General features: G+C 40.6%; 1 protein-coding gene and 1 long non-coding RNA gene across 15 annotated transcripts in view; one reads left to right on the top strand and one right to left on the bottom strand.

Annotated features, from left to right (window-relative positions):
* The window catches only part of LOC109028023 (uncharacterized), a 40,741-nt gene extending 17,826 nt beyond the window's left edge, over positions 1-22,915 (bottom strand). For 2 of the 3 annotated variants that reach the window (XR_002007074.4, XR_008677777.2), the window contains exons 1-5: positions 22,405-22,915; positions 21,154-21,270; positions 16,380-16,598; positions 13,388-13,536; positions 12,224-12,321 (exon numbers count right to left, since the gene is read on the bottom strand). This is a non-coding gene — a long non-coding RNA (uncharacterized lncRNA). The remainder of the gene's footprint in view (positions 1-12,223; positions 12,322-13,387; positions 13,537-16,379; positions 16,599-21,153; positions 21,271-22,404) is intronic. The other variant, XR_008677778.2, reaches the window with a different exon arrangement.
* Positions 1-27,795, top strand: part of RGS7 (regulator of G protein signaling 7) — a 590,397-nt gene that overhangs the window by 520,122 nt on the left and 42,480 nt on the right. For all 12 annotated transcript variants that reach the window (XM_019032166.4, XM_063707301.1, XM_019032153.4 and 9 more), the window contains one exon: positions 19,003-19,077. In XM_019032166.4, coding sequence (XP_018887711.1) covers positions 19,003-19,077 — 75 coding nt within the window. The remainder of the gene's footprint in view (positions 1-19,002; positions 19,078-27,795) is intronic.

Consider the following 27,795-nt stretch of genomic DNA (forward strand, 5'->3'; position numbering starts at 1 on the left):
CATAATATTAAGGAAAAAAACTTTTGAGATGAACATGAAAGTACTTTCTATGAATGATTTTTATACTGGGAATGACATGGTAAATATGAGGTAGTAACTGTTCCCCATAAGAAGACAGAGACAAGGCTTCACTTGTCCCTGACTCTGTATTTAGGCCTCAGTCAAGTACCAGGAACACAGCAGACACTCAATGGATAGATTTTGAATTCATGAGTAAATTAATAATTCTTGATTTCCCTCATCCTATCTACATCCTTTTGGATGACATTAAATACATACTGACTTAGTTTCAAAAGCACACAGATTTTTCTTTTCCACGGGGCTCCAATATTTGAACCAACCAAGGTAGCAGTGGCCAGAGATGAGGCAACAGGACTTTGTCAGTTATCGAGAAGCTTGTCAATTTCCAGCATTGTCCCTTTTACTGTTCGAGCTACTTCTCTGTTCAGGTTACATTACTTTAAAACACATGTTAAATGCATGCCACCTGGATTCCTTTCTACAAAATGTAAGAGAACAATAATGCATGTGGATTACTGTCGATGACAATAACATTGATTGCCTGTGTAGCAGTTTCTGGTGGCAAAAGCTTTTTAGATTTATCATACCACTTATTCTTTACAATGACTTCGTGGGGTGGGTAACTATTTTCCTTAATTAACAAATAAGAGAAAGCAAGACTCTGAAGAGTTGGGTTTTGTTGGTTTTGATATGGTTAAGAGTCAAATCCCTAATGATGACTAAAAACCTAGCATTTGCTCCAAAACCCCATGTGATCTCTATTGCATAGGATGCAAACTTTGTCAATTCATAAGGCACAGCAGGATATTATATCGCACCAGGACCGGCTTTGTGCATGTTAACTAGTTTTTATTTCATATTAGTGAAATGATTAATTGAGTTTTTTATGTATTAGATTGTCTACTGGACCTTACATGTCTACTTGAACTCTGAGGCAAAGGGCAGTATATGTCCATTGTCCCAACATCTCTGAGAGGCGGCTACATATTATCAGCCATGCCAGGCTGCTGGAAAGGAGTCACAGCATGGATTGTGTCATGTAAATGCAACAGGGAGGTTGCTTTTTAATTTTGTAACTGATGTGCAATCCACATGCATAATTTCATGTGCTCATCTGGAGCTTAAGCTGTAGGAGAACCCTAATATTTTCCCTAATATTTCCCTTGGAAGTTACATACCTATTTTAATCTTTGGCATTGTCAGTTTTGTGGTGTTCCTGAGAAACAAATTAGGTTGAAATCAGTAGGAACTGTGCAAGTTTTTTGTTCTTAAGTTCAAATCAGCCCATACTCATGATGCTGTCTTTCCTATCAATAGTCCATGATCTCATTACTGATACCTTGAGCTGTTTTAGAAAATCCAAAATGTGTTCATCCAAATTTAAATATTTCTTTTGTGCTCTGAAAATGGAACAGCATTTCTGTCTATTATTCCCATCTGTTCCTTTGGATTGAAAAATATTTTGACAATCTGGCTATCACAAGCCGCTATGAGTGAAACTGTTCTTTTTTGCTTCCTGGCTATATCTTTCATCTTCTGTCTGCTCTTTCTATCCCTGAATAGATTTGTAGATACAGTGTCCTATTATTATGTAATATCTGATGCTATTTATGTGAGCCATGGGTAGAATGAGAATAAAAACTGCTTCCCCTATTATTAAGTTGGTGCTTTTATCCCTTGTGGATTGGCGACTTTTCAAAATCATGAGCCCAGATTTCTGTCCTGTTTCTTCTGAAATGATGAGGATGTGGATAGGGGTTGGGGTGATGCTAGCAGGAAGGTCTTAAGAGCCAACAGCTAACTCTCAGGGAAGTGGATAGAGGATAGTATTGATCTCAAGTACTGATGGTATCTTGCATAGTTGTGGGTGTCTGGGCAGGTGTCGGGGAGGGAAGGGGAGCATCTAACCCTGATACTCTATTGAGAAGCCAGCCTCTTGGGCCGTTCCTACTATAGCTGAATTTCTGTTTGCCAGTAGTTTAAATATAGACAAGGAAGGGGAGAAAATGGGGCCAAATGTTAACAATAGGAGAACCTGGGTAAAGAGTCTATGGGAGTTCTTTAAACCACTCTTGCAATCCTTGTAGGTTTGAAATCATATCAAAGCGAAACTAAGATTTAAAATGTGTACAAACACACTCAGGCATGCACGTGCACACAGGCTTTGAGGGGCTGGCTGAGCTAACAACATAGGCTCAATCTGCCAGAACCCTGACGGGACCAGCATGGACTCTGATTTCACAGAGAGCAGTCATTATTTGAGCTTGTTTTTTTCCCTGTTCATTTGCTTTTCCCCAGATGCACAAATTGTATTTTTAAAAAAGAAAGAAAGAAAAGATAGGCTGTCTTCCCTTAATAGGACATCAGCTATCTTCTTCAAATGAATTTTCTCTTTCCTGAGAAAGACAATTAAATTAAAATTAAAAGCAATCTGAATTAATTTAAAAGATAGCAAATCCTCTCTCAAATACCAAAAACTCTAGATTTGTCCTCAGCTCTGCTATTTACCTCACAATAATTTCATATACCTCCTCACAATCAATAACTGGATTTTTTCAAAACAAATTACATTTCGTTAAGAGAAAACTCAACATAAAGATATGTGTCAGGCCGGGCATAGTGGCTCATGCCTGTAATCCTGACACCTTGGGAGGCCAAGGCAGGAGGATCACTTGAGGTCAGGAGTTGAAGACCAGCCTGGGCAACATAGCAAAACCTCATCCCTACAAAAAATACAAAAATCAGCCAGCCATGGTGATACACACCTGTAGTCTCAGCTACTTAGGAGGCTGAGGCAGGAGAATCACCTGAGCCTAGGAAATTGAAGTTACAGTGAGCTGAGATCACACCACTGCATTGCAGCCTGGGCAACAGAGCAAGACCCTGTCCCAAAAAAAAAGAAAAAAGAAAAAAAGATATTTGTCCTTACATATGTTCATTCTTTCTTTCTTCTTTCTTTTTCTTTCTCTTTCTTTTTTTATTTTTATTTTTTATTTTATTTTTTTGAGATAGAGTTTCACTCTTGTGCCCGAGGCTGGAGTGCAGCAGCATGATCTCAGCTCACTGCAACCTCTGCCTCCTGGGTTCAAGCAATTCTCCTGCCTCAGCCTCCCAAGTAGCTGGGATTAAAGGCACCCGCCACCATGCCTAGCTAATTTTTGTATTTTTTTAGTAGAGATGGGGTTTCACCATATTGGCCAGGCTGGTCTAGAACTCCTGACCTCAGGTGATCCACCCGCCTCGGCCTCCCAAAGTGCTGAGATCACAGGCATGAGCCACCACGCTTGGCCACATATTTTCAAATGTTAGCAGTTACCCCTTATGAGAAAAAAAAAAGAAAAAAAGAAAACTGCCATTAAGAAAATGGAACTCCAAAAAAGAAAGAAAGAAAGAGAGAGAGAGAAAGAAAGAAAGAAAGGAAGGAAATGCAACTCCAACGTATTGGTCTGGCTTGATATTTCAGAAGAACTTTGAAATGAACTGAGTTTTACACTCTTGCCTCCACACTTACCCTATATTTATTCCACCCCCCCAAAATGCTTACCTTTTTAAAAATTAAATCTGATATTTGGCCTAAAATTACTAAAATTTATTAGCTTTTTGCTTTTCCTCCATTCAGTGTAGTTCAACTTGTTTACTTTCATAAGCAATTTCCTCAAATCCTGACAAACAGCCAGGCACGGTGGCTCACACCTGTAATCCCAGCACTTTGGGAGGCCAAGGCAGGTGGATCACCTGAGGTCAGGAGTTTGAGACCAACCTGACCAACATGGTGGTCTCTACTAAAAACATAAAAATTAGCTGGGCATGGTGGTGCATGCCTGTAATCCCAGCTACTCGGGAGGCTGAGGCATGAGAATCGCTTGAAACCGGGAGGCGGGGGTTGCAGTGAGCCAAGATCTTGCCACTGCACTCCAGCCTGGGTGACAGAGTGAGACTCTGTCTCCAAAAAAAAAAAAAAAATTCCTGACAAACATAATCTGAAAGCATAGAAGACCCAGTCCCTTGCTTCTATGGGATTATTTTATTGATGTCAAATTATACTGCTAATAATACTAATACTAAGGGAAACTAATATGTGCTTTGCATATTCTGTGTGTCAAGAACTGTGCTGACCTCTTTTACGTGCAGTATTTCATACACTGAGGAGGTTGGAACAATTTTTATTGCACTCGCTCTGAAAGAAGAGACACCAAGGCTTAAAGAAGTTGCTACTTTTCCAAGAATCTTAACTATTTTGTCATCATGTTATTTGTCTTTTTTAGGTATGATTATTAACATGTTTTAAAAGTGGCGTGGTCCTTTAAATAAATGACTTATTCAAAAATTTTCTTTCAAGTGTGATGCAGATGGAGGTATTTTAGGGGAAAGGAGGCAACAAGCATTCAAGCTAAGGTTGAATGACTCTTGTCGTAGAAGTTGCCAGAAGAAATCATGAATTGGATGCCAAGTTAGACCAGATAATATTTATATTCTCTTCCAAGGTATGAATCTTTGATATGCTTCAGTGAAAATTAGGATCATAGTGACTAATCTATATGGTTTAGAGAATGCTTATGAAACTCAGATGATGGTTATAGTTGAAAAATGTCAAAGTACTGCACAATAGAAGAGGCGTTATTAGCTTTATCTTTTCTTAGTTTATATCTTGAATCCAGGTTTTTCTCATATGGGGTTTTAATCTTCAGCTCCATAATACAGCCCTGTGGAGATGTGCTGGTTGTATAATATGGCTCAGATGTGTTGTCTGAACTCCGCTGTGCCATTGCACACCCAGGTAAAGAAATGCATAGGGGCACAGCTTTTGTTTGTCCTTGGATATTTGTAGGTCAAGATGGGAACCGCTTTAAACAAAGTTATAAAGGCAGGGACAGAGCGGCCTGCTCTATTCTCATCTTGACTTCTCTAAAACTGAGCCTTTGTAAGTTCCCAGTGTCTTCCTGCTTTTTAACTACTTAACCCCCATTAAATCTGGAAGCAATCTGCTATTTACACTTATCAACTGATGGGCTAATCACACTGCACAGGAAAAGAACATTTGAGCTAAATTTTTCTGCACTAGAAATATTTCTTTTAAGGCTAACTGAAGAATTGGAGTATTTGTTTCCTGTTAAATAAATGTATGATAATAATGAGAGGTGATGATCAGTCGGCCAAGAGGTTAAGTTATAGGTACCAACATTCTCAAGCACACACAAATGCACACACACACACATACACACAAGCAAACAGAAAATAAAACTCATTTAGTATTTTTAATAGATGGGTATGTTCAAAAAGACTTTCACATTCATTCATTCAATAAACATTCATTGAGTACCTACTAGGCACCAGGAAATTTCAGACTCCAGTGACAGATACTAAACAAGACATAGAAAGTCCCTGTATTTGAGGAATTTACCCCTCAGTGGTGAAAGACAGAGAAAACAAACAAGTGTAATGCGCAAAAACCCTCCAGGTGGAGGTAAGTGATATGATAAAAATAAAAGCAAGGTGATGTGATTGAGAGGGACTACATAGTATTTGGAGAAAGAAGTAGCATCTAGTACAGAGAAAAGGGCCTGGTACAGAAAGAAGGCCAGTGAGGCCGGGCGCAGTGGGTCACGCCTGAAATCCCAGCACTTTATGCAGCCAAGGTGGGCGGATCATGAGGTCAGGAGTTCAAGACCAGCCTGGCCAACATGGTGAAACCCCATCTCTCTACTAAAACTACAAAAATTAGCTGGCATGGTGGCCCATGCCTGTAGTCGCAGCTACTCAGGAGGCTGAGGCAGGAGAATCGCTTGAACCCAGGAGGCGGAAGTTGCAGTGAGCCGAGTTCGTGCCACTGCACTCCAGCCTGGGCAATGGAGTGAGACTCCATCTCAAAAAAAAAAAAAAAAAAAAGAAAGAAAAGAAAAGTGTAACACCTCGTAGAGCATGGCAAGGTGTTTGCCTTTTATCCTGAGCATGACGAGAGCCCTTTGGAGGTTTGACGAGGAGACTGATGTGATGTTGCTGTAGTTTAAAAAGGTGACTCTGGCTACTGTGTGGAGAATAACTTGGGGAAAGGGAGGAGAAAGCAAGAAAGGAATTAGAACAAATAAGAAGGCTGTTGTGATAGTCCAGATGGGAGATCATGGCAGCCTGGAGCAGGGTGGTAACAGTGAGGGTGGAGGGAAGCCAGTAGCTTCGGGGTGTATTTGGAGGTAAAGCTTGCATGATGCGCTGCTGAATCAAGTGTGGGAAGTAAGGGGAAAAGAGGGCTTAATGATGCCTCCTTGGTGATGGCTTGAGTCTCTTGATGGATGGTTGGAGGCACTCACTGAAAGGCAGAAAACCAAGAAAAGAATAGGTAGGAGGGGAGAGAAACTAAGAGTTCTGGCTTGGACACTTTATCCTTTTTGGGAAACTAAACCAAAATTAGCAATGAATCTGGCAGGCTTTTTCCAAAAGAATCTGGGTGTAGACAAGAGAGTGCATCATTGTTCACTCAGGATCTGGGGAGATGCAACCCAAGAATGCTGCCCTTCACCTCAGTTAACTTTTCTCCCCACCCCTCGGAGCACAGAACAAATTTCTAGCTCTCAATATGCCATCCTCTTTCTTAGAACTCCAGATAAATGTTTGATGTCATCTACTTCTGACCCCCTTTAATTGGCTTCTATGATATGTATGTGCTGATAAGTTTTCCTAAATGTATCATGAGAACTTGTTCACATTTTATTTGTTACAGTTTTGAGACTTTTTCTTACCTCTCATATCTCCAAGTCTAATTCTATCCAAAACTCAGCCAAGAAATAAACTCAGAAAGTCTTAACCGAAGTAGTTGTTTAAACTCTCACACTCTAACCGTGTGCTTTGATCGGTTCATTTGCTAAAATGTGAGACCCTGTGGCAAAGGAGCATTTGTATAGTTTCCTGATCCACATCAGAACCAAGCAACGAATTACAGAATAATGAGATGCGCTGGAGTCAAGGATGCTGAGAGCAGCAAAAAGTGACAGCTAACTGGGATAAGGCAGAGGAACTAAAAATGGCATAAAATCACATAAAAGCTCAAAAGGCATTAGGAGTTGGGATCATCTAGCCTCACAGGCATTGCTGTCTTAAAGACAGCAAAATAGGCCGGGCACAGTGGCTTACGCCTGTAATCCCAGCACTTTGGGAGGCCAAGGCAGGCGGATCACGAGGTCAGGAGATGGAGACCATCTTGGCCAACATGGTGAAACCCCATCTCTACTAAAAATACAAAAAAAAAAAAAATTAGCCTGTAATCCTAGCTACTCTGGAGGCTGAGGCAGGAGAATGGCGTGAACCCAGGAGGCGGAGCTTGCGGTGAGCCAAGATGGCGCCACTGCACTCCAGCCTGGGCGACAGAGCAAGACTCTGTCTCAAAAAAAAAAAAAAAATAAGCATTGTCCTCAAATAATCATGACCTCAAATCATCAAGAAAGACTCTGTTGTTTTGGATATGATTAAGTAAGAATGCGAGGATGCATGGGAATTATTTTAAAAGATTTTTTTTCCCTAGCAGTGAAAATAAAATTTTGGCTCTTAGCAATAAATATGAAATCTAGAAAAGAACTTTATGTAAAAATCTCTTTTCTAACACCACTACATCTTTTTCTCTTTTTGGAAATCAAGTTGAATGCAACAGAGTATATCTTTGAAATTAATCTTCTTTACAGAGATTTTGCTAAACCGAGGTATGTGTTATGGCCTTTCTCTGTATGGCCCTCCTCAGGGAGGGCTCTGGTCTGAACATTTGTGTCCTCACCAAATTCATGCGTTGAATTCCTAACCTCCAAGGTGGTGGTATTAGGAGCTAAGATCTTTGGAAGGTGATTAGGTCATGAAGGTTCTTTCCTCTTGAATGGGATTAGTGCCCTTACAGAAGAGGCCAAGAGAGAACTATTATGCCTTCCACCATGTGAGGAAACAGCAAGAAGGAACCTTCTATGAACTGAAAAGTGACCCTCACCCAACACAAAATCTTTCACTGCCTTGATCTTGAACTTCCCAGCCTCCAGAACCGTGAGAAATAAATGTCTATTGTTTATAAGCCACCTGGTTTATGGTATTTTGTTATAGAAGTCTGAAGAGACTAAGACAGGGAGGTGCACCCCTTTTCTATTTGGGAACTTATGATTTAGGAGCCCCCTATATCCTTTGTGATTCAAAGCTATTGAATTCAAGGCAGCTATTGTAATTCAAGGTTAATTCCAATATGTGATGATTTTCACAAACTTATTTCCTAGTTGTCCCATTGCTATCTGTTGTAAAAATTATTATAAGCCTTTGAATTTACTGTGAGTTATTGATGCTATACGAAATTTTATTTGGTTCTCTTTAGCCTTTACAGCATACCATGTAAGTCACCAGTACTAACAGTAGCACTGTGTAAAAAAATAAAGATTGTTTTCTCCAGTTCAGTAGCTAGTTCATTTTCCTACTTTTTGGCACCTCACCTTTACATTGGGGAAATTTATGTTGTCACCAGAGACATAGTCTAGATTTCATGTCTTAATTTCTGCATTCAAGAAACATGTTAAGTGTTAAAGTAAAAATGTTTAAGGTGTTTGATGACCCATTTAAGCCCACGGACCAGGAATCTTAAAATTCTGTGTTGCTACTCACCCTCCCACCAATGAAATACCAGAGGAACAGTATAATGCAAATCAAAATGCCAGTTCAATTATGGGTATAAAAGTACCCAATATGCCAACCCAGGATATAGGACAAGTTGGAGCACACATGTTCAGTCTGAAATCTAAGAGGGACATTTTTTCTCATCCAGTTGAAAATCTTTGCATGTCCTCACACTGCAGCCAGCTTTTTGTAGGGAAATAATCATAGAAAGGGAAGGACATCAATCACTCATGTGCGCACAGCAGGCCAGGTGTCACAGGAAAGTGTCCACGCATACTTGCCTCAGGCCTTTTGTTTCTTCCTGCAGGAGCCCCTATTTTAAAGGTAATTATGACAACTTAGCTTCTGCCCAGTGATTTTTTAAATTTCAAAGCAGTTCTAGCTGGGAACATTTTAACTATTTTAAAGCTGAACATTAAACATGGGTAATCCCAGTGACCACAAAGAAGCTATAGCAAATGTACTGGTTAGAGTCCTCTTGGTTGCTCTTTGAGAATGGTACCTGCAAGGCAATTCCTAGTCTATAAAAAGGGAATGTCATTGAAGGATGCACAGATAGTTGCTAGATGTGAGGCTGAAGTGGTCTGATTTCAATTAGAGCAGATTAATAGAATGTGGTAGGACTACAGAAAATTTAGGAAAGTGTACCAGAGACTCTGAATAATGAGAGACAGCTCCACCAAATTCTCAGGAATTGATCATCATGTTTTAATGTTGCAGATTCAATGATATGTTCATACCACCAGTGATAATGCAAAAACGCAATGGCACAAAAGGACAGGCCAAGGGCAAATGATTATACAGGCATTTGTGTTGGAAATGCTCTGATTCGTGATCTTCATAGAGACTGCATAAAGAGCTGCATTCCCTTTGGAGACTTCAGCAAATACAAACATTGTATGTAAATACAACCCAGGGATCGTTTTGGATTCCTCTCTTCTTTTCACAGGCTTTCCCATCTCAGCAGATGGCATGGGAGTCATCCTTGATATTCTGTTTTCTTCAGCATGCCCACAGACACAACCCATCAGCAAATTTTGTTGATTATAGCTTAAAAATGCATCCCAGATGCAACCACTTCACATCATCTCTAGTGCCGGCAGGCAAACCCACGTCACCATAATCTCTTGCCTGGATAATTGCAGTAACCTTCAAACTGGGCCCCTTGCTTCTGCTTTGCCCTGTTCCCACCCTGACAATCCACTCTCAAAGTGCTCAATATTCTTGAATGAGTTGTTTGGTTGGTTTTTAATCAATTTTATTTTTTTAGAGCAGTTTTGGTTCACAGCAAAATTAAGTGGAAAGTACTGAATTCCCCAGCAACGTCTCCCCGGCCCACAGCCGCCCCCATTATCAACCCCCCGCCCCCAACCCCACCAGAGCCGTACATTTGTTATAATCGATTAACCGACACTGATATATCATTATCACCTGCACTCTGTAGTTTACATTAGAGTTCACTGTTGATGTTGTACATTCTATGGTTTTGACAAATGTATAATGACATGTATTCACTATTGTAGTATCATACAGTTTCACTACGGTAAAATTTCTCCGTGCTGGGCCTATTTATTCCCAACCCTTGGCAACCACTGATCTGGGAAAGGCAAAACTATTTGTCTCCATCGTTTCGCCTTTTCCAGAATGTCATATGATTGGAATCGTACAATCTGTGGCTTTTTCAGATTGGCTTCTTTCACTTAGTAATATGCATGTGAGGTTCCTCCTTGTCTTTTTGTGGCTTAATGGCTCATTTCTTTTTAATGCTGAATAATATTCCATTGTCTGGATGTACCACAGTTTATACATTCACCTACTAAAGGACATCTTGGTTGCTTTAAAGTTTCGGCAATTATGAAGAACAAGCTGCTAGAAACATCCGTGTACAGGTTTTTGTGTGAACATAAGTTTTCGACTCAATTTGGGTAAATGCCAGTGAGGATGATTGCTGGATCGAATGGTTAGAGTGTTTTGTAAGAAACTGCCAAACCGTCTCGCAAAGTGGCTGAACCATTTTGCATTCCCACTGGCAATGAATGAGAATCTCTGTGGCTCCACATTCTTGCCAGCAATTGGTGTTTTCAGCCTTTTGGATTTTGGCAATTCTAATAGGTGTGTAGTGGTATCTCGTTATTTCAATTTGCGTTTTCCCAATGACATACGATGGGGAGCATCTTTGTATAAATGTATTTGCCATCTGTATATTTTCTTTGGTGAGTTGCCTGTTCAGCTCATTTGTCCATATGTTAATTGGGTTGTGGTATCTTCTTATTGTTGGGTTTTAAGAGTTCTTTACTTATTTTGGATAATAACCTTGCATATTTTTTTTCCAGTTTGTGGCCTGTCTTCTCATTCTCTTGACAGTATCTTTCACAGAACAGAAGTTTTTAATTTTAATGAAATCCAAGTTACCAATTATTTCTTTCATGGATTGTGCCTTCGATATGGTATCTAAAAAGTCATCACCCAACTCAATGTCACCTAGATGTTCTCCTGTTATTTTCTAAAAATTTTATAATTTAGCATTTTACATTTAGGTTTATGATTCATTTTGAGTTTGTGTGTGTGTGTGTGTGTAGAGTGTAAGGTCTGAATGAGTTTTGAAAAATAAATCATATGAAGTCACTCTCCTGTTTAAAACTCTCCAGTGGCTTCCAATTATGTTTAGAATTAAGCCAAAGTCAGGCCGGGCGCGGTGGCTCAAGCCTGCAATCCCAGCACTTTGGGAGGCCGAGGCGGGCAGATCACGAGGTCAGGAGATGGAGACCATCCTGGCTAACACGGTGAAACCCCGTCTCTACTAAAAATACAAAAAAATTAGCCAGGCATGGTGGCGGGCACCTGTAGTCCCAGCTACTCTGGAGGCTGAGGCAGGAGAATGGCGTGAACCCGGGAGGCGGAGCTTGCAGTGAGCCGAGGTCGTGCCACTGCACTCCAGTCTGGGCGGTGGAGCGAGACTCCGTCTCAAAACAAACAAACAAACAAAACCTTAAAAATAAAAATAAAGAATTAAACCAAAGTCCTTACCACCTTATCACGGTCTGTGACTTCTACTCAACCTGACCACTTTCCACAGCTTCAGGCAGACGTCGTATGATTCTGTTTCCTTCTGCCTCTTGGATGTGTGGAGTTCATTCACAACATACACTGAAGCAAGATATCATACCCAAGAAACTGTAGCTAGCAAATGAGGCCTAATAGGAATCAAATGAGTAAATACTATAGAGAAGAGTGAATGGAAGAAATTTGGAGCAACTTCCTCAAACAACTTTCTTCAGTTTGTGTGTAGGACTTAGTAAGTAGATGGGTCAGGAGGAGGAGGGCTGAAAGGATCAGAGGCTGAATCAACTGACAACTGCCTAAGAAAATGAAGAAAAGCTTGAATTGGATCTTTAAAAAAAGAATCCTGGCTAGGCACAGTGCTTCACACCTGTAATACCAGAGCTTTAGGAGGCTGAGATGGGAGGACTGCTTGAGGCCAGGAGTTGGAGACCATCCTGGGCAACGTAGCAAGACCCTGTCTCTACTAAAAATTAAAAATAAAATATTAGCCAGTCATGGTGGCACTCACCTGTAGTCCCATCTACTCAAGAGGCTGAGACAAGAGGATTGCTTGAGCCCAGGAAGTCAAGGCTATAGTGAGCTGTGATTGCACCACTGCATTCCAGCCTGGGCCAAAAAAAAAAAAAAAGTCCTGAGACTGAACACTTTAAAATCTATAGTTACTTCATGTCAGTGAACACTTTAAAATCTATAATTACTTCATATAAGAATAAGGGATCATTCTTACTGGGGTACTATGGATCATGCATGCAATTTTTATAACTTGTACTGTATTACAAAGCGGTGACTCTTTTTCATTAATTTACTTCTATTTGAATTAATAATTATATATACAGATGCTCCTTGACCTACAATGGGGTTATGTCCCAATAAAGCCACTGTAAGCCAAAAATATAGTAAGTCAAAAAATGCATTTAATACTCTAATAAACTCACAGTAAGGGTGAAAAATTTTAAGTTGAGCCATAGTAAGTCAGGGACCATGTAAATACAATCGCTCCCCCTTATCTATGGTTGCACTCTGTGGTTTCAGTTACCCACAGTCAACTGCAGTCCAAAAATATTAAATGGAAAATTCAAGAAACAATGCATAAGTTTGTAATTTCACGCCATTCTGAGTAGCATGATGAAATCTCGTCTATCCCATTCTGCCCCACCTGGAACATGAGTCACCCCTTTGTCCAGCAGATCCACGCTGTCTGTGGTACCCACCTGTTAGGCACTTAGTAGTCTTCTAGGTTATCAGATCGACTGTCCTGGTATTGCAGTGCTTGTGTTGAAGTCACCCTTACTTTACTTCAGAATGACCCCAAAGCCCAAGCGCAGTGAGGCTGGCATATTTTATTATTTTATTATTACTTGTTGTTTTCTATTTTATTATTAGTTATTGTTGTTAATTTCTTATTGTTCCTAATTGATAAGTTAAACTTTATGATAAGCATGTGTATATATAAGAAAAACAGCATATATAGGGTTTGGTACTATCCATGGTTTCAGGCATCTCTTTTGTGGGGGTGGGCAGTAGTAAAACATATCCCCCAAGGATAAGGGGGGACTATGCATATCTGAAACCTGAATTTTCCCAGAATCATGATTTTTTAAAACTTTCTAGGGTGTACTTGATGTCTTGCTATCAGCTCTATTTGATGGTGCATTTCTAATCCTCCACTCACCTGTCGTTTAGGACACTGTTCTCCCAGGTACACATCAGCTGCAGTGATGGAACTTAAACACAGCTGTTCTGTATTCCTCTCTCTCACTGTCGCTCTTCACCACAGGCTTTGCCGAGTTGTCCTGAACACAAGTATGCCTTCTGCTATAACTAACAAAAATGTACTATCGCATGAAAGGAACTAAATGGCATTTAGATGCTTTTACTTAAAATATCAATAATGAAACCAAAAACTCCAGCTTCTCTTTTGCACCTCATGAGGACACTCACGTAAATGTTATGACAGTAGTATTTCTCAATGATATGCTCCGTTTACTCCCTCAGGAATGGCTTCCACAATGTTAAATCCTACTTTATAATAAATAACGTTATAATAATGTTGCAACCCAGCTTAGTTCGGTTGAAAAGAAATTCATCTTTGAATCGCTAGAAATAACACAATTCTCTTCCAGGCTGATGTAAATAGCATTTCATTATTCCTTACATCCAACAATACTATGTGCTTAATACTGTATCCAGCAAATAGTATATATTTGAAGATTTTAATGGAATGTCTACTTGGTAATGGTAATGTTATTTATATCTTATTGGGAAGATAGATTTGTTTAGCTCTGCAGAAACCAATTTTATGAATTTCATGAAGGTCTGGTGCCAGCTAGTGGTACCTATTATATATGCATCAAAAAGATGATTGACTTTTTTTTAAATAACCAAAGACAACATGGTCTCATCGAGATTGAAAAATTGCTTAAAAATAACTTTTAAAGGAATATTGTTTGCCATGTTGAGGAGAACCAACAGACTGTGCATAAAAATGGATGTCTGTCTTGGCCATGCACAGTGACTCATGCCTGTAATTCCAGCACTTCGGGAGGCCAAGGCGGGTGGATCACCTGAGGTCAGGAGTTCGAGACTAGCCTGGCCAACATGGTAAAACCTTGTCTCTACTAAAAATACAAAAAATTAGCTGGGTGTGGTGGCACCCGCCTGTAATCCCAGCTACTCAGGAGGCTGAGACAGGAGAATCACTTGAACCCAGGAGGCAGCGGTTGCAGTGAGCCGAGATTGCGCCATTGCACTCCAGCCTGGGCAACAAGAGTGAAACTCCGTCTCAGGAAAAAAAAAAAAAAAGGATGTCTGGAATGTTCTGTTGTCATATAATGCTCTATGCCAACTTCCACTTAGTCATTATGCTCCCATATTCTGATTATTCATGTCTCGTTTTTATTGTATCAGGAAGTTACTGGGATAGGGCTCGTGCCTTCATTTCTGTAACTCACCATTTGTCACAAGATTTGTCACAAGATCCGACAATTAGATGCAGAAAGAAATATTTATTGAATACATAAGAGAATTCAAGAAAAATTATTGCCATATTTCACTTACCACAGTGCATGACTTCTGAAAGCAGTTATTCAGGGGTTATCAGCACTGGGTCATGACCTTAATTATTCAGAAGTATACCAGGCAACTTTGGGCCTCTAAGCTTTTTTAATCTTCAAGAATTTCCTAGTTGACTTAGATATCATAGATCTGTTGAATCATTAGCTGTCCCATGAGGCCTCATTAGAAATTACAGGGCCTCCGAGACAAGCATCCCAGATCCAGCTTACTATTTTAACCATTTAGTCATTAGTAACAAACTTTGAACTGGCAGATTTCATTTTCCTGGGATGGGAGCCGGGTTATAAAACATATCTTACAGTTCAGTCTCTAATGACATTTACTTTTAAAATCAATGCTTTCTTATTAATTTGCTGATTAGTGGTGTTAATAATTGGCTCAAGTGGGAATTTCAGATGTAAGCTAATGGTTCATTAATCAAATTTAAAAGGCCATCATCTTTTAAATATGAGGATGAAACTTCTAATTTCCTTCAGGACTGACAGTCAGATATGTTCCTCTGGGGAGGGGAATCTTTCCACTTTATGCCTTCAATGGTTGACAGGATTTCCAGGGCCATTTGTTAATTATGCCCCCTGGTATGAAGTAAAATTGATTTGGAATCCTAGCTCTTTATGGAAGGAGTTTTAGAGTTCAAATTAGTTCAGCTTCCTCAGATGTATAAAGAAAACACAGTTTCTGTATTTTTCTGTAATTGACATAGTTTTCTCAGAAACCTATTTGAAGGGTAGGTTTCGATGTATGTGCTCTGCATGCCACCATAATTGAAATAGTTGGTTTAGATGACTCGGTCATTTGTGGATAAATGATTATATTTTCAGTTTTCTCGGCCTTTCTCTGGATTGGTTTTGGAAGAGAGTTTGGGGTCTAGAGGTTTTGTTTTTACAGTCTTGTGCAGTGGGGCCAGAGGGCCAAGCACCCCCAGAACATCTTCCAGATCCTTGTCGATTTCTGCTATAAATAGGTTGGCATGGGCTGCTCCCAGGACAGTTGCAACAAGTACCATCTCATCACCTGGAACTCACTGCTGAAGTCTGTGTTTCAGACATCTGCTTCCAGCATAAAATCCCTGCACACTGCAGCCTTTGTCCCAACTTCAGGCTCCCATCCACCCACTATTCTTAGATCTTCTGTGCCTTTTACTACTGTGGCATGCAAGAAATTCCGGATGGCTTGACTGCCACATAAGAGGCTTGGGAAGCATTTTCTTCAGCTCATCTTTCTTGCTAACACCCATATGATATAAAATTCATGTTGGCTTGGATTGCATGTGGGGCTTCTTCTATGGGAATGGGACTGACTACTTCACAGGCTTCCTCATACTTGTCTGGGATTTTTTATTCCTCCCTGTCACCTCTTCTTCTTCGAGTTTCTTCCACAGAGGAGAAAAATGAAACACCTGCTGAGCTCAGTATCTTACCTTTATCTTTCTTTGCCTCCAGGTCATGAAGAAGCATGCTTTCCTTTTCCTGGATATTATATCCTAATTTTTCCCACCCCTTAACATATGGAAGAAAATCTCCATGACATATCTTATCATACTTGGCTCTTTAAAAAAAAGAAAAAGACAGAGAGAGACAGAATCTCACCCTATCACCCAGGCTGGAGTGTGGTGGCTCAGTCACAGCTCACTGCATCCTCAAACTCCTCAAAGCAAGTGATCCTCCCACCTCAGCCTCTCCAAATGCTGAGATTACAGGCATAAGCCACTGCACCTGGCACTGTGCTTGGCTCCTGATATGTTGATAGGAGTTTAAAGAATTTTACTGCCTTCCCTTCCGTTATGGCTCAGGCTTAGGGATGGAAGCCTGCAAAGAAATAGAAATCGAATGGAAAATGAAAACTCGATCCTTTAATGTTTTAAAAACCTTGTCTTTGTTACACCTACATCAGTGGTTGTGAACTCCGGCTGCAGATTAAAATCCCCGGGGGTCTTTTAAAAAAACAAATGCTTAGACCAACCATAAAAAAAAATCAAACCACAATATCACATACTCAGCAACCAGATGCTGGGAGAGTTTAGTGAATTGCTTAGTGTCACTTAGGAAATTAGTCCCACCCAGTTGGGTGCCCTTCCTCCCTCCTACACTGCCAAGCTGACCACTGTGCTGAACCAGTGATTTCTATTCCTAAATAGATATGCAAACCAAACTCATAATTTATTTAATGTTTGTAGTACAGTGTGTGTGTGTATCTGTAGTATATACATATTCTACAAAAAAAAAAGTTTTCCTCATTTACTTCCTTATCTATTATAATATTATGGTGGAGTTTTGGCCCAATGGCTATATTAGCAGGAGATGGTTCTTTAAGGAAAGTGTCCTCTGTCCTCATTACACCATGAACTGATTCCCGTTACTGTAGTGAACAGCTGAGTCTGCCAATCACATCAGCTCTGCCTTTTTGCCCTTCCTTCCCAACCCCATCCCAACTCCACGGAAGACTTTTCCGTATTCACAGTTTCTCTGGAGTCACTTCTAAGGACATCTAATGCTTTAATTTCTTGCAGTCTGTGGGAAGAAATAGAGAAATTGAGCAGAGACATGCAACTTGATGGTTTATTTGTTTGTTTGTCTGTTTTGAGATGGAGTTTCTCTCTTGTTGCCCAGGCTAGCGTGCATTGGCGCAATCTCGGCTCACTGCAACCTCCACCTCCTGGATTCAAACCATTATCCTGCCTCAGCCTCCAGAGAAGCTGGGACTACAGGCACCTGCCACCATGTCCAGCTAATGTTTGTATTTTCAATAGAGATGGGGTTTCACCATGTTGGCCAGGCTGGTCTTGAACTCCTGACCTCATGATCCATCCACCTTGGCTTCCCAAAGTGCTGGGGTTACAGGCGTGAGCCACCGCACCTGGCCGATGTTTTTTACTAATACCAGAGATCGTTAAATCCTGCACCAAAAGTAAAGGAAACACAGTCCATGTAGCCATTAACTTCTCATCACTTCTAAAGGATGTGTGATGTCTAAGCCCTTTCTACATTTAAGCTACTATGTATTTTTGAATCTCCTGTCTTCTCTGTTTTGTGATTCATATTCTCTCCCTTCCCCTCTTCTTCCTCCCTCCTCCCCTCTCCTCCTCCAAATATACAAGAAGCTTGCAGCTATTTGTTTCTGTACAACAGAACAATAAATCTGACAACATGAGACACCTGAGGTTGTCAGGAAGCTAACAGCAGGCTGCCTATACTTCATCAACCCCTCTGTTTTAAAGGGGTTCACCTGCCCTTAAGGAAAAGGAAGGTCGGGAATTTATCAGAAGAAGCATGGCATCTTATTTACCAGTTTCTTTCTCCATCTTTCACATTTTAACCATGAACTCCATTGCACATTCTGTCTATGGCAAACAAGGATTCCTAGTTGCTGGGTTTCATAATCCCTGTAAGACAGTTCATTGTGGGATGTGAGCTGGCTCAACTAAATGCCATTTTAGTCTTCCAGCCTGGGAAAAGCAAGGCACCCATCTAATAACAGCCTCTTTTTTTTTTTTTTTTTTTTTTTTTTTTTTTTTTTTTTTTGCAATGGAGTTTTGTTCTTGTTGCCCAGGCTGGAGTGCAATGGTGTGATCTTGACTCACTGCAACCTCCACCTCCCGGGTTCAAGTGATTCTCCTGCCTCAGCCTCCTGAGTGTCTGGGATTACAGGCACCCGCCACCACGCCCAGCTAATTTTTTGTATTTTTAGTAGAGAGAGGGTTTCACCACATTGGCCAGGCTGGTCTCGAACTCCTTACCTCAGGTGATCCACCCACTTCAGCTTCCCAAAGTGCTGGGATTACAGGCATGAGTCACTGCGCCCGGCCCAGCCTCACTTTTTATAAAGAGAGCTCTCTGCAAGAGGCTGTCTGCAGATAACCAGCAAGGGGTATCTGTTTGTCCAGGAGTGCCCTCACTCTGTCTGCCGGTTTGTCGCTATGCGTATTGACACCACTTTCACATGTGCAGTCCGAGTATTTCTTTTTCCTGTTTCTCTGGGAGTTATTTGAGGATAGCATCTGAAGGCTTTTAAGTGTGAAGAGTTAAGAAGTATCATGTCTTTTATGACTGGCTACTGCTGATGGGACTGGCTGTGGCCATCTAGAAAACACCTCCCTTGATTTGTGTCATTGTGGCATTTGCTCGGGCTCTGGAGAGCGAGTCATTCGTGATTGTCCTGGTCAGAAATTTCACACCCAAAGATTCATTTGTCTCTCTGTTTTTCCATTCCCAGCCTGGATGTGTAAATACGACTGAAGTGGACATTAAGAAGTCATCCAGAATGAGAAACCCCCACAAAACACGGAAGGTAAAACTGTCATTTGTTGTGCTGATCTTGGTGATGGATTGCATTGTTTACAGGACATCAGCCATAAAAACACTTTCTTCTCATGTCATGCAGTATCTTTCCCACTCTTCTCAGCCTTCCACAGCCCTTCCTTCCTCAAGAATAGCCCCACCCTGATGCTCAAGCACACCGGGGTCCCAAGACAGAGCGGTGGTCCTGACTGAGACGAGAGGAACAGGATTTCTAAGGAAATCATCCTTAGAAAACCTGATACTGATGAGAGAAGGGCATTTTAAAACCTGAGGAAAGGGGGACATCTGAAAGATATTTAATTCCAGAAAGAGTGCAGGGACCCCCTCTTAACACTAGAATTTTGTGACACAACCATAAGACTGTGGTTGTATTTCAGTGTTTGTTATCTGAGAGAATATCGGTGTGCAGGGTGTGGGGGAAGCTATTCCAAGTTCAGTGACATTTTAAATAACCCTTTGAAAATGCACAGCAATAGTTTCTACATATTTTTTAAAGCAACACGTACAACTAGAAGGCATTTTTATTCATTCTATAAAACATGCTTGATGTACACAAGAATTTCTGGCCTGTAGCAGTCGCTTTGAGAACACAGCTTATAGATTGGTGCTGCTGGATTAATACATTCCACAAAGTTCAAGGTCTTTTTTCTGTGGCCATTTCCTTAGTATTTCGTTAGCCATAGCGTTTTCCAGAGTCTATGTCCCTGTAGTAAGCACTCAATAGTTTTTTCTAGTCTTATTTTGTGTTGCCTTTTTCTCCCATCCCTAGAAACATAGCATCATGTTTAAAGGCCCCAATATGGTCCAAGTACCTTTTCTTTCTTTTAAGGCAGTTTACCTTGATGTTAGGATAAAGAAGCCGAAGCAAAGCACCACAAAACCAATTCGGATGCGGTGCTCAAATTCTTCTGCCCCTAGGAACTCTCCAAGAGAGAGGCGAAGCCAGACCAAAGCAAGCCTGTCTGGTCTGTCTCTCTGGTGGCTGGCCCAACTTAATTGCTTTCATCCTCTGCTCACAGCACATCCTGAGGGCACCAAGAACTATTTTTGCAGAACAAGATTCAAAAATGCTATCGGCTCTCCAAAAAGTGCATTAAGCCACCTCTCTCCACTTCCTGAATAGTGAAATTACTCTTCGAAATACTTTATTGGGTGTCCTGTTTCCCCCAACAGACCCTAACCCAGACACGCTGTGATTCAGAAGAGAATGCATATGGATTAACAAGATAGCACTTAGACACAATAAAGGCATCATTTATACTCTCTCTTCGGCACCATATGCAGTATAGATCATCTTTCTCGTGTTTCACATGGCACTCTTCTTTTTGAACATTTGAGAAGCATTAGTTTACAATATCGTTCTTTACATACCATCAGCCCTCATTTAATGATGAAAAGCCCATGAGGCATTGCAAGGTGAAATATTGTAAAGAAACAGAATCATTGAGATCTAGCTCTGTTTGTCTCAATAACATCTAATTTCTTGTGAATCAGTAACGATAGAATGACAGGGCCTCACTCCAGAGATGTCTAGCGCTAACATTTGCCAGAAGAAAACAAAAGTCCTGAAAAATCTGACAGCAAATAACAGGTATACCCTTATTTTCCACAGTTGGAGAAAACAGATTTTTCTCACCTTTTGATAAATGTAGCTTCTCACAGTCAGAAGTGTTCAATTTGCTAGAATCTTCGCAGATGATAATGTTATTTTACATGGAAGGTTATCCGACTCCAAGCCACATACTAATATTTTTTAGAAGTATCACCACTGATACTTTAGCTCATAGATGTTTAGGAACTGTAATGATCCACTGAATTAGCAAAATTAAGGCGTCTGTACTCTATGCCAGACATGTCCTGGGCTTTAGGTACTCCACAGTAAATGGGACAGTCAGGGCCTTGCTCCCCTAATTCATGGTCTCATAAGGGTGCAGGTGTTGAGCAAGGAGACAAATGTCTGTACATGGATATAAGTATATGATTTTGTTAAGCTTTATGTAGTCTGCCGGGGCCGCCTTAACAAAATACCACAAACTGGGTGGTTTAAACTGTAGGAATTTGTTACCTCATAGTTACGGAAACTAGAAGTTCGAGATCAGGGTGGTGGCAAGTTCAGTTCCTGTGGAGTGTCTCTTCCTGCTTGGGGATGGCTGCCTTCTTCTCATATCCTCAGTGGCTTTTCCTGTGTGTGCATAGAGACAGAGAGAAAAACAAAACAAAACAACCAACTCTGGGGTCTCTTCCTCTTCTTAAAAGGACACCAGTTCTGTTGTATTAGTTCCCACCCTACAACCCCACCTAACCTTTATTTCCTCTTCACAGGCCCGATCTCCAAATATAGCTATGTTGGGGGATAGGGCTGCAACATAAGAATTTAGGGGAGGGGACACAACTCCGTCCATGACATATGACAAAGGGAGTGTAAGTGATTCGTGCTTGTGATTGCCACTGCATTTTGTCAGTGAATACCTTGACAGCAATCAGCAAGCTGTTTCACCACCCTCTGAGGGGTCCACAGCTCTGTGTCTGCGGAGCGGGTGACACTGTGAGATCACAAACCACAGACAGAAATGGCAGAGGCCAGCCAGTCGCCCCTGGAAGCCACCCTTCCCTTCCGCCATAATTGAGCCGTCTCTGTAGCGCCTCCTCCTGGCTGTGTGGTCGGCATCCATCTTTATACTGTGGCTGCTCAGGAAGTGGAAGCTATGGAACATGCTTAATCTTTGAAAGCAGATAATGCTCGTAGCAAGGAGAGCTGCTGTTCATTTCTTTGGGAGTGAGCTATAATAATTTTTCCTGTAATTACGTGCCGTGACAAGAATAAAGGACCCAGTAAATCCCTAAAGTAACAATCTAGCATAGGTGCCTGAAGAATATCAGAATCATTTCACATTTCATTTGGGAATGTTGTATCTAATTGTTGAATGTTTGACATGTTTATCAAATATAGGAAGCGAAGGCTTTGCTGTATGCATGATTTGAGATATGTTAATAATCTAAAATTAGTCCATTTTCAAGTCTTTCTTTTTAATTAGAATATACTTTACTACAATATAAGCAAATAGGTAAAAATGTATTATCTCAAGGATCTGTGAAAGAATGATAATGTAGCATAGCCAGAAAGAAATCAGCCTAATCTAAGTAAGTTTGAAGGGGAACTGTCTGTCTGATGTTCTTGAGTCTGATACTAAAATTTTTACTGTAATAGATTCTGTATTAGCCAGAGTTCTCCAGAGAAACCGAACCAGAGACAGAGTGGGGGGCGGGAGGGGGGAGAGAGACAGAGACAGAGATTTATATTAAGGCATTGACTCACAGGATTATTGAGGCTTGGCGAGTTCAAAATCTCATGGGGGAGGCCACCAGGCTGGAGACCTAGGGGAGAGTGGCAGTTCAAATCCAAAGGCAGTCTGGGGAGACACAGCTCTTGAGTCGCCGGGAAGCTTTTGTTGGGTTGGTAGCCTCAGGGACCCACCGCGGCGTGTCGTCTTGTCGCCAGGCCCCTGGTGCGCCCCCGCGGCAGGCAGAGCTCACGGCCATGTCCCCACCCCACCCCGTGCTGATCCAGGGTCCGGGCACCCCGTCGATGGCGGCCCCGTAGAACGCGCGGACCCGGCCGCAGCCCGTGTCCTGAGCGGACTGGACTATAACATGAGGCATCTGCCCTGCTTCTGCCGGGCCCGAGTGGCGCGGGGCTTCGGCCGTGGCTCCAGGCCGCTGGGCATCTCCGCAGCTAATTTTCCTGAACAAGTAGTAGCTAATCTTCCAGTTGATGTATCCATTGGCATTTATTATGGTTGGGCCAGTGTCGGAAGTGGAGATGGCGTTTAGGTGGTGGTGAGCATAGGATGGACCCTCTACCACAAGAATACGAAGAAGTCCATGGAAACGCTTATCCTGCATACCGTCAAAGAGGACTTCTATGGGGAAATCCCCAATGCGGCCATTGTTGGCTACCTCAGACCAGAAAAGAACTTTGATTCTTTAGACTCACTTATTTCAGCAATTCCAGGTGACATTGAGGAGGCTAAGAAACGACTAGATTTACCAGAACATTTGAAACTCAAGACAATTTCTTCCAGGTTTCTAAAAGCAAGATAATGAATAGCCCCTGATGAAAAAAAATGTATTATTTATTCGTTCACTGTTTTCTAGTATTTCGGTGTTTATTACCATCCAGCCTCATCTTGGTTATATTTTAAAACTCAAATGTTTTCCTACAGCTGAAAATTAACAGTACAGTATAGTTACCATATCATGCTTCAGCTGTTAAATTAAGGCCATCATATCATAGCACTAAAAAGATTCTTTTAAAAATCAATATTTAAAAAATATATATTGATTAAAATGTATCACTAGAAATGTATTACATGTCTTATGATGGAAGTGAAATGTATATAAGTATGGGTAAAAAGACAAATCACTAGTTTGAGATGAAAACTAAAATTTTCATGGTAAAATACCAGCATGTATGTACTTGTATAGCTTGTACTTCTAAACAAAGAAGGCTTATGAAAGTAAATGCATTAAACAGAAGTTTAATAGTTTATCATAAACCTACAGGGAAGAAACCCAGACTTTGTATTTTTGATATTTTGTGCATTATTATTAGAAACATGAAGATGTTTGTGAAATTTTGTTTTAGTTATTTTCTTTGAAGTCACCTCATCGTACCATCTTCATTTTCGTACAGAGCTGCTTCAATTCTGCCATCTAGACGTCCCCTGCCTGTTTTTCTGTTGTTGTTGTTTTTTAATACAGTAAAATAAGTGTTTTTCAAATCTGTACATCTTTTTGTGGGATAGCGCTTCTTTTTTAAGAGTAAATATCCTTGTTCTTCAAAACAACAAACAACAACAAAAAAGGCAGTCTGGAGGCAGAATCCCTTCTTGCTCAGGGGAGGTCAGCCTTTGTTCTATTAAGGACTTCAACTGATTGGGTGAGGCCCACCCGCATTGTGAAGGGCAAACTGCTTTACTCAAAGTCCATTGATTTAAATGTTAATCCCATCCAATAAACACCATCACAGAAACATCCAGAGTAATGTTAGTCCACATATCTGAGTACTATGAGCCAGCCAAGTTGACACAAAATTCACCACCACAGGCTGTATCCTTCTGTAGGACGATAGCTAGAGGGGTCCTAGGACACAAAACCTGAGGGAAATGATAAGAGCATCTGCATGTATGTGTGACTGGACCCACACTTTGGGCTCCCTCCTGTAACTTAGCACCCATATTTCAAAATAACAGTAAGCTATTTCCTATCCTGTTCTCTTTTTCCTCTGTCACCTTCATTTGGACATCATGGTACTAAATATTACAGTTAACAGCATCAGTGAAAAGCTAATGTGCACATCCTAGAAAAACAACAGCAAATGTATAATTAGCTGTCTGGTTTTCCTGCTATTAATAATCCAGTGGTTCTAGCTGTTTCTGCATAAAATATGGACATGTCTTCAACTCCATATACAGCATGTGTACATTTAAATTTTAATGTGTTACTGAACAGAATAAACTACTCTTGTCTTAGAGCAACACAAAAGTGTGTCAAGTAAAGGGTATAGTAAAGGTGCAGGCAATAGAAACTGCTCAAATGAGAATGAATAAAGAGGGGACTTTTCTTTTTTTGAAATAGAGTCTCACTCTGACTTGCCCAGGCTGGGGTGCAGTGGTGGGATCTTGGCTCACTGCAGCCTCTGCCTCGCAGGTTCAAGTGATTCTCCTGTCTCAGCCTCCCAAGTAGCTGGGACTACAGGCATGTGCCACCACACCCTGCTCATTTTGTATTTTTAGTAGAGATGGGGTTTCACCATGTTGCCTAGACTGGTCTCGAACTCCTGACCTCAGGTGATCCACTTGCTTCAGCCTCCCTAAGTGCTGGGATTACAGGCATGAGCCACCACACCCGGCCAAGAGGGGACTTTTCTGATTCATGGTCTGAAACCTTGTGGCAGGCAGTGGTCAAGCTTGCCCAGAGGTGTGAGTGGACCCAGCTCTCTCATGATTTCTCTCTCTGGTTGCCTTCTCTCTGCTTCTTTCTGTGTGCTGACTTTCTCCATATTGTGTCAGATATGGTCACAATCTGTTCTCTAGCTCAGCTGAGCAACCTTGAAAGAAAGAGAAATATTACCACACCAGTCAGTCACAAAAGCCCCAGAGATTACATTTCACAAAGAAACACAGAAAGGCTTCTTGTACTTTGTGGTTTCTATTTTACTGTCTCTGACTTAGTTCTTGGTCTGTTTGAGTTGCTGTGACAAAATATCTTAGACTGGGTAATTTATAAACAACAGAAATGTATTGCTCACAATTCTGGAGTCTGAGAAGTCCAAGATCAAGGCACCAGCAGATTTAATATCTTTCGCGAGCTCACTCTGTGCTTCAAAGATGGTGCCTTCTCGCTGTGTCCTCACATCGTGGAATCGGCAAACGAGCTCCCTCAGGCCTCTTCGTAAGGGCACTAATCCCATTCACAAGGGCTTCACCCTCATACCTAGTCACCTCCCAAAGTCCCCACCTTTTAATACCATCACATTAGGGGTTGAGGATTTCAACATAAGAATTTTGGAGAGACACAAACATTCAGACCATAGCAAAACCCCACCCCCTGCCTAAAAAAAAAACGGGATAATTTTTCTAGTTCCCTTCTAAAATGTCAAGGGAAATCACACATGAACAGATTTATGTAGGAGGCCGAATCTATTTTATTTAATGAATAAATAGATGGCACTGCATATGAAAAAGTGCTTGTCTTAGCAGCATGGGAATAAAGGAACGTGTTAATCAAGCCAAAGCATTGCAAATAAATGATCTTGCTATTAAAACTAAAAATGGATCTCAATTAGTTAATTTGATTTTCCCCAGCTGCAAATATTAAGACATTAAGAGATTTTATTTCTCTTCCTCTCTAACCTTACCTGTTTCTAGTTCTATGCCACCCCACCCTGTACCACGATTTGAATACATTTTTTTCTAAAACATGCAAAGCCTTTTACGTTGCAAATAATTTTCATAATTTGTCTGCCAAAATAGGATTAATCTCTTTGCCTCCTTTGTCCATAAAATAATCCCCATATATAAAATTATATTCTTCTTGGCTGTTTTCATTGTAGCCAACAATCAAAGTTAAAAGCTATCACTATCCCCAGGAAATGAACAGTACTCAGATTGGTGAAAGGGAGACTTCCTGATGTTGACTTTTATGTAAGACAAGAAATGGAAACTCTGCAGTAACTTCAGAGCAAGTAGCCAGGCTCCTGGAAGATGTTTTAAGCAACACCTCCCAATGGTTTGGGTCATGGTCTCTTATGGGACCTTTTTGTTTTTGTTTTTGTTTTTTTTTTTGTGGAGATGGAGTCTCACTCTGTTGCCAGACTGGAATGCAATGGTGCGATCTTGGCTCACTGCAACCTCTGCCTCCTGTGTCCAAGTGATTCTCCTGCCTCAGCCTCCCAAGTAGCTGGGACTACAGGCACATGCCACCATGCCTGGCTAATTTTGTATTTTCAGTAGAGATGGGGTTTCACCATGTTGGCCAGAGTGGTTTCTATCTCCTGATCTCGTGATATGCCTGCCTCAGCCTCCCAAAGTACTGGGATTACAGGCATGAGCCACCACGCCCGGCCTCGTATCGGACCTCTATGAAGTTTACAGGAAATGCATGAATGTTGAAATCATTATAGAAATGTAGAGATTAAAGATAACTTATAGATCATTTTACTTTCATGATACCACAAATTGCTGTGTTTTTCTAGCAGTCTTTTACTTTATTTTTTTAATCTTCACCTAAAAACTTACTGTTAAAACCATCAGCTATTTTTATAAGCACTGTTTACATGACCTGTAGATTATTATTTAAAAACTTTAAATAATTAAACCAAGTTAAAAAAGAATGGAAACTTCAAGTCTCAGAGTCTTTTTATTTTTCTTCTCAAAAATTAAGGTGATACAGTTGAAAAACTAGCAGATACTGAGAGGTAGAACTATTATATAATTGGTGATCTTTCTGTTGCCTAATTTTAATTGACAAATAATAATTGCACATATTTATCGGGTAATATTCAATAAACATATATACCATGGAATGAACAAATCAGAGTAATCAACATATTCGTCACCTCAAATATTTATCCTTTTTGTGGCAAGAACATTTAAAATCCTCTCTTTTAGTTACTTTGAAATATGGAATACATTATTATTAACAATAGTCACCTTGCTGTCCAATAGAACACCAGAGCTTATTCCTCCTAACTAACTAACTTTGTACCCGTTGACCAAGAGCTTTCTTTTCCTCGCCCCCTATCCCAGCCTCTGGTAACTCTCACTCTACTCTCTACTTCAGCTTTTTTATATTCCACATATAAGTGTAATTCTATGGTAAATACCTCTCTGCCTAGCATATTCAACTAAACATAATGTCCTCTAGGCTCATCCATGTTATTGCAAATGACAGAATTTCTTGTTCTATAAAGGCTGAATAGTGTTCCATTATGTATATATACTACATAATTTTTAAGAAATCAACCTCTACTGTTATTTCAGAATTCAGAAGGTTGTTTTATTTAATCATATTCAAATATGGCTAGTATCAGTTTGGGCCGTTTCCATTCCTTCAGTGTAAATTAAATCACTTTATATTCCAGGCCCTATGCTTGTTATTCTTTTTTGTTTCATAATACTGATCCCTTTTTTAGTCATATGTCTAT

This window comes from Gorilla gorilla, chromosome 1 (assembly GCF_029281585.2).
Source record: "Gorilla gorilla gorilla isolate KB3781 chromosome 1, NHGRI_mGorGor1-v2.1_pri, whole genome shotgun sequence".
Taxonomy (NCBI): Eukaryota; Metazoa; Chordata; class Mammalia; order Primates; family Hominidae; genus Gorilla; species Gorilla gorilla.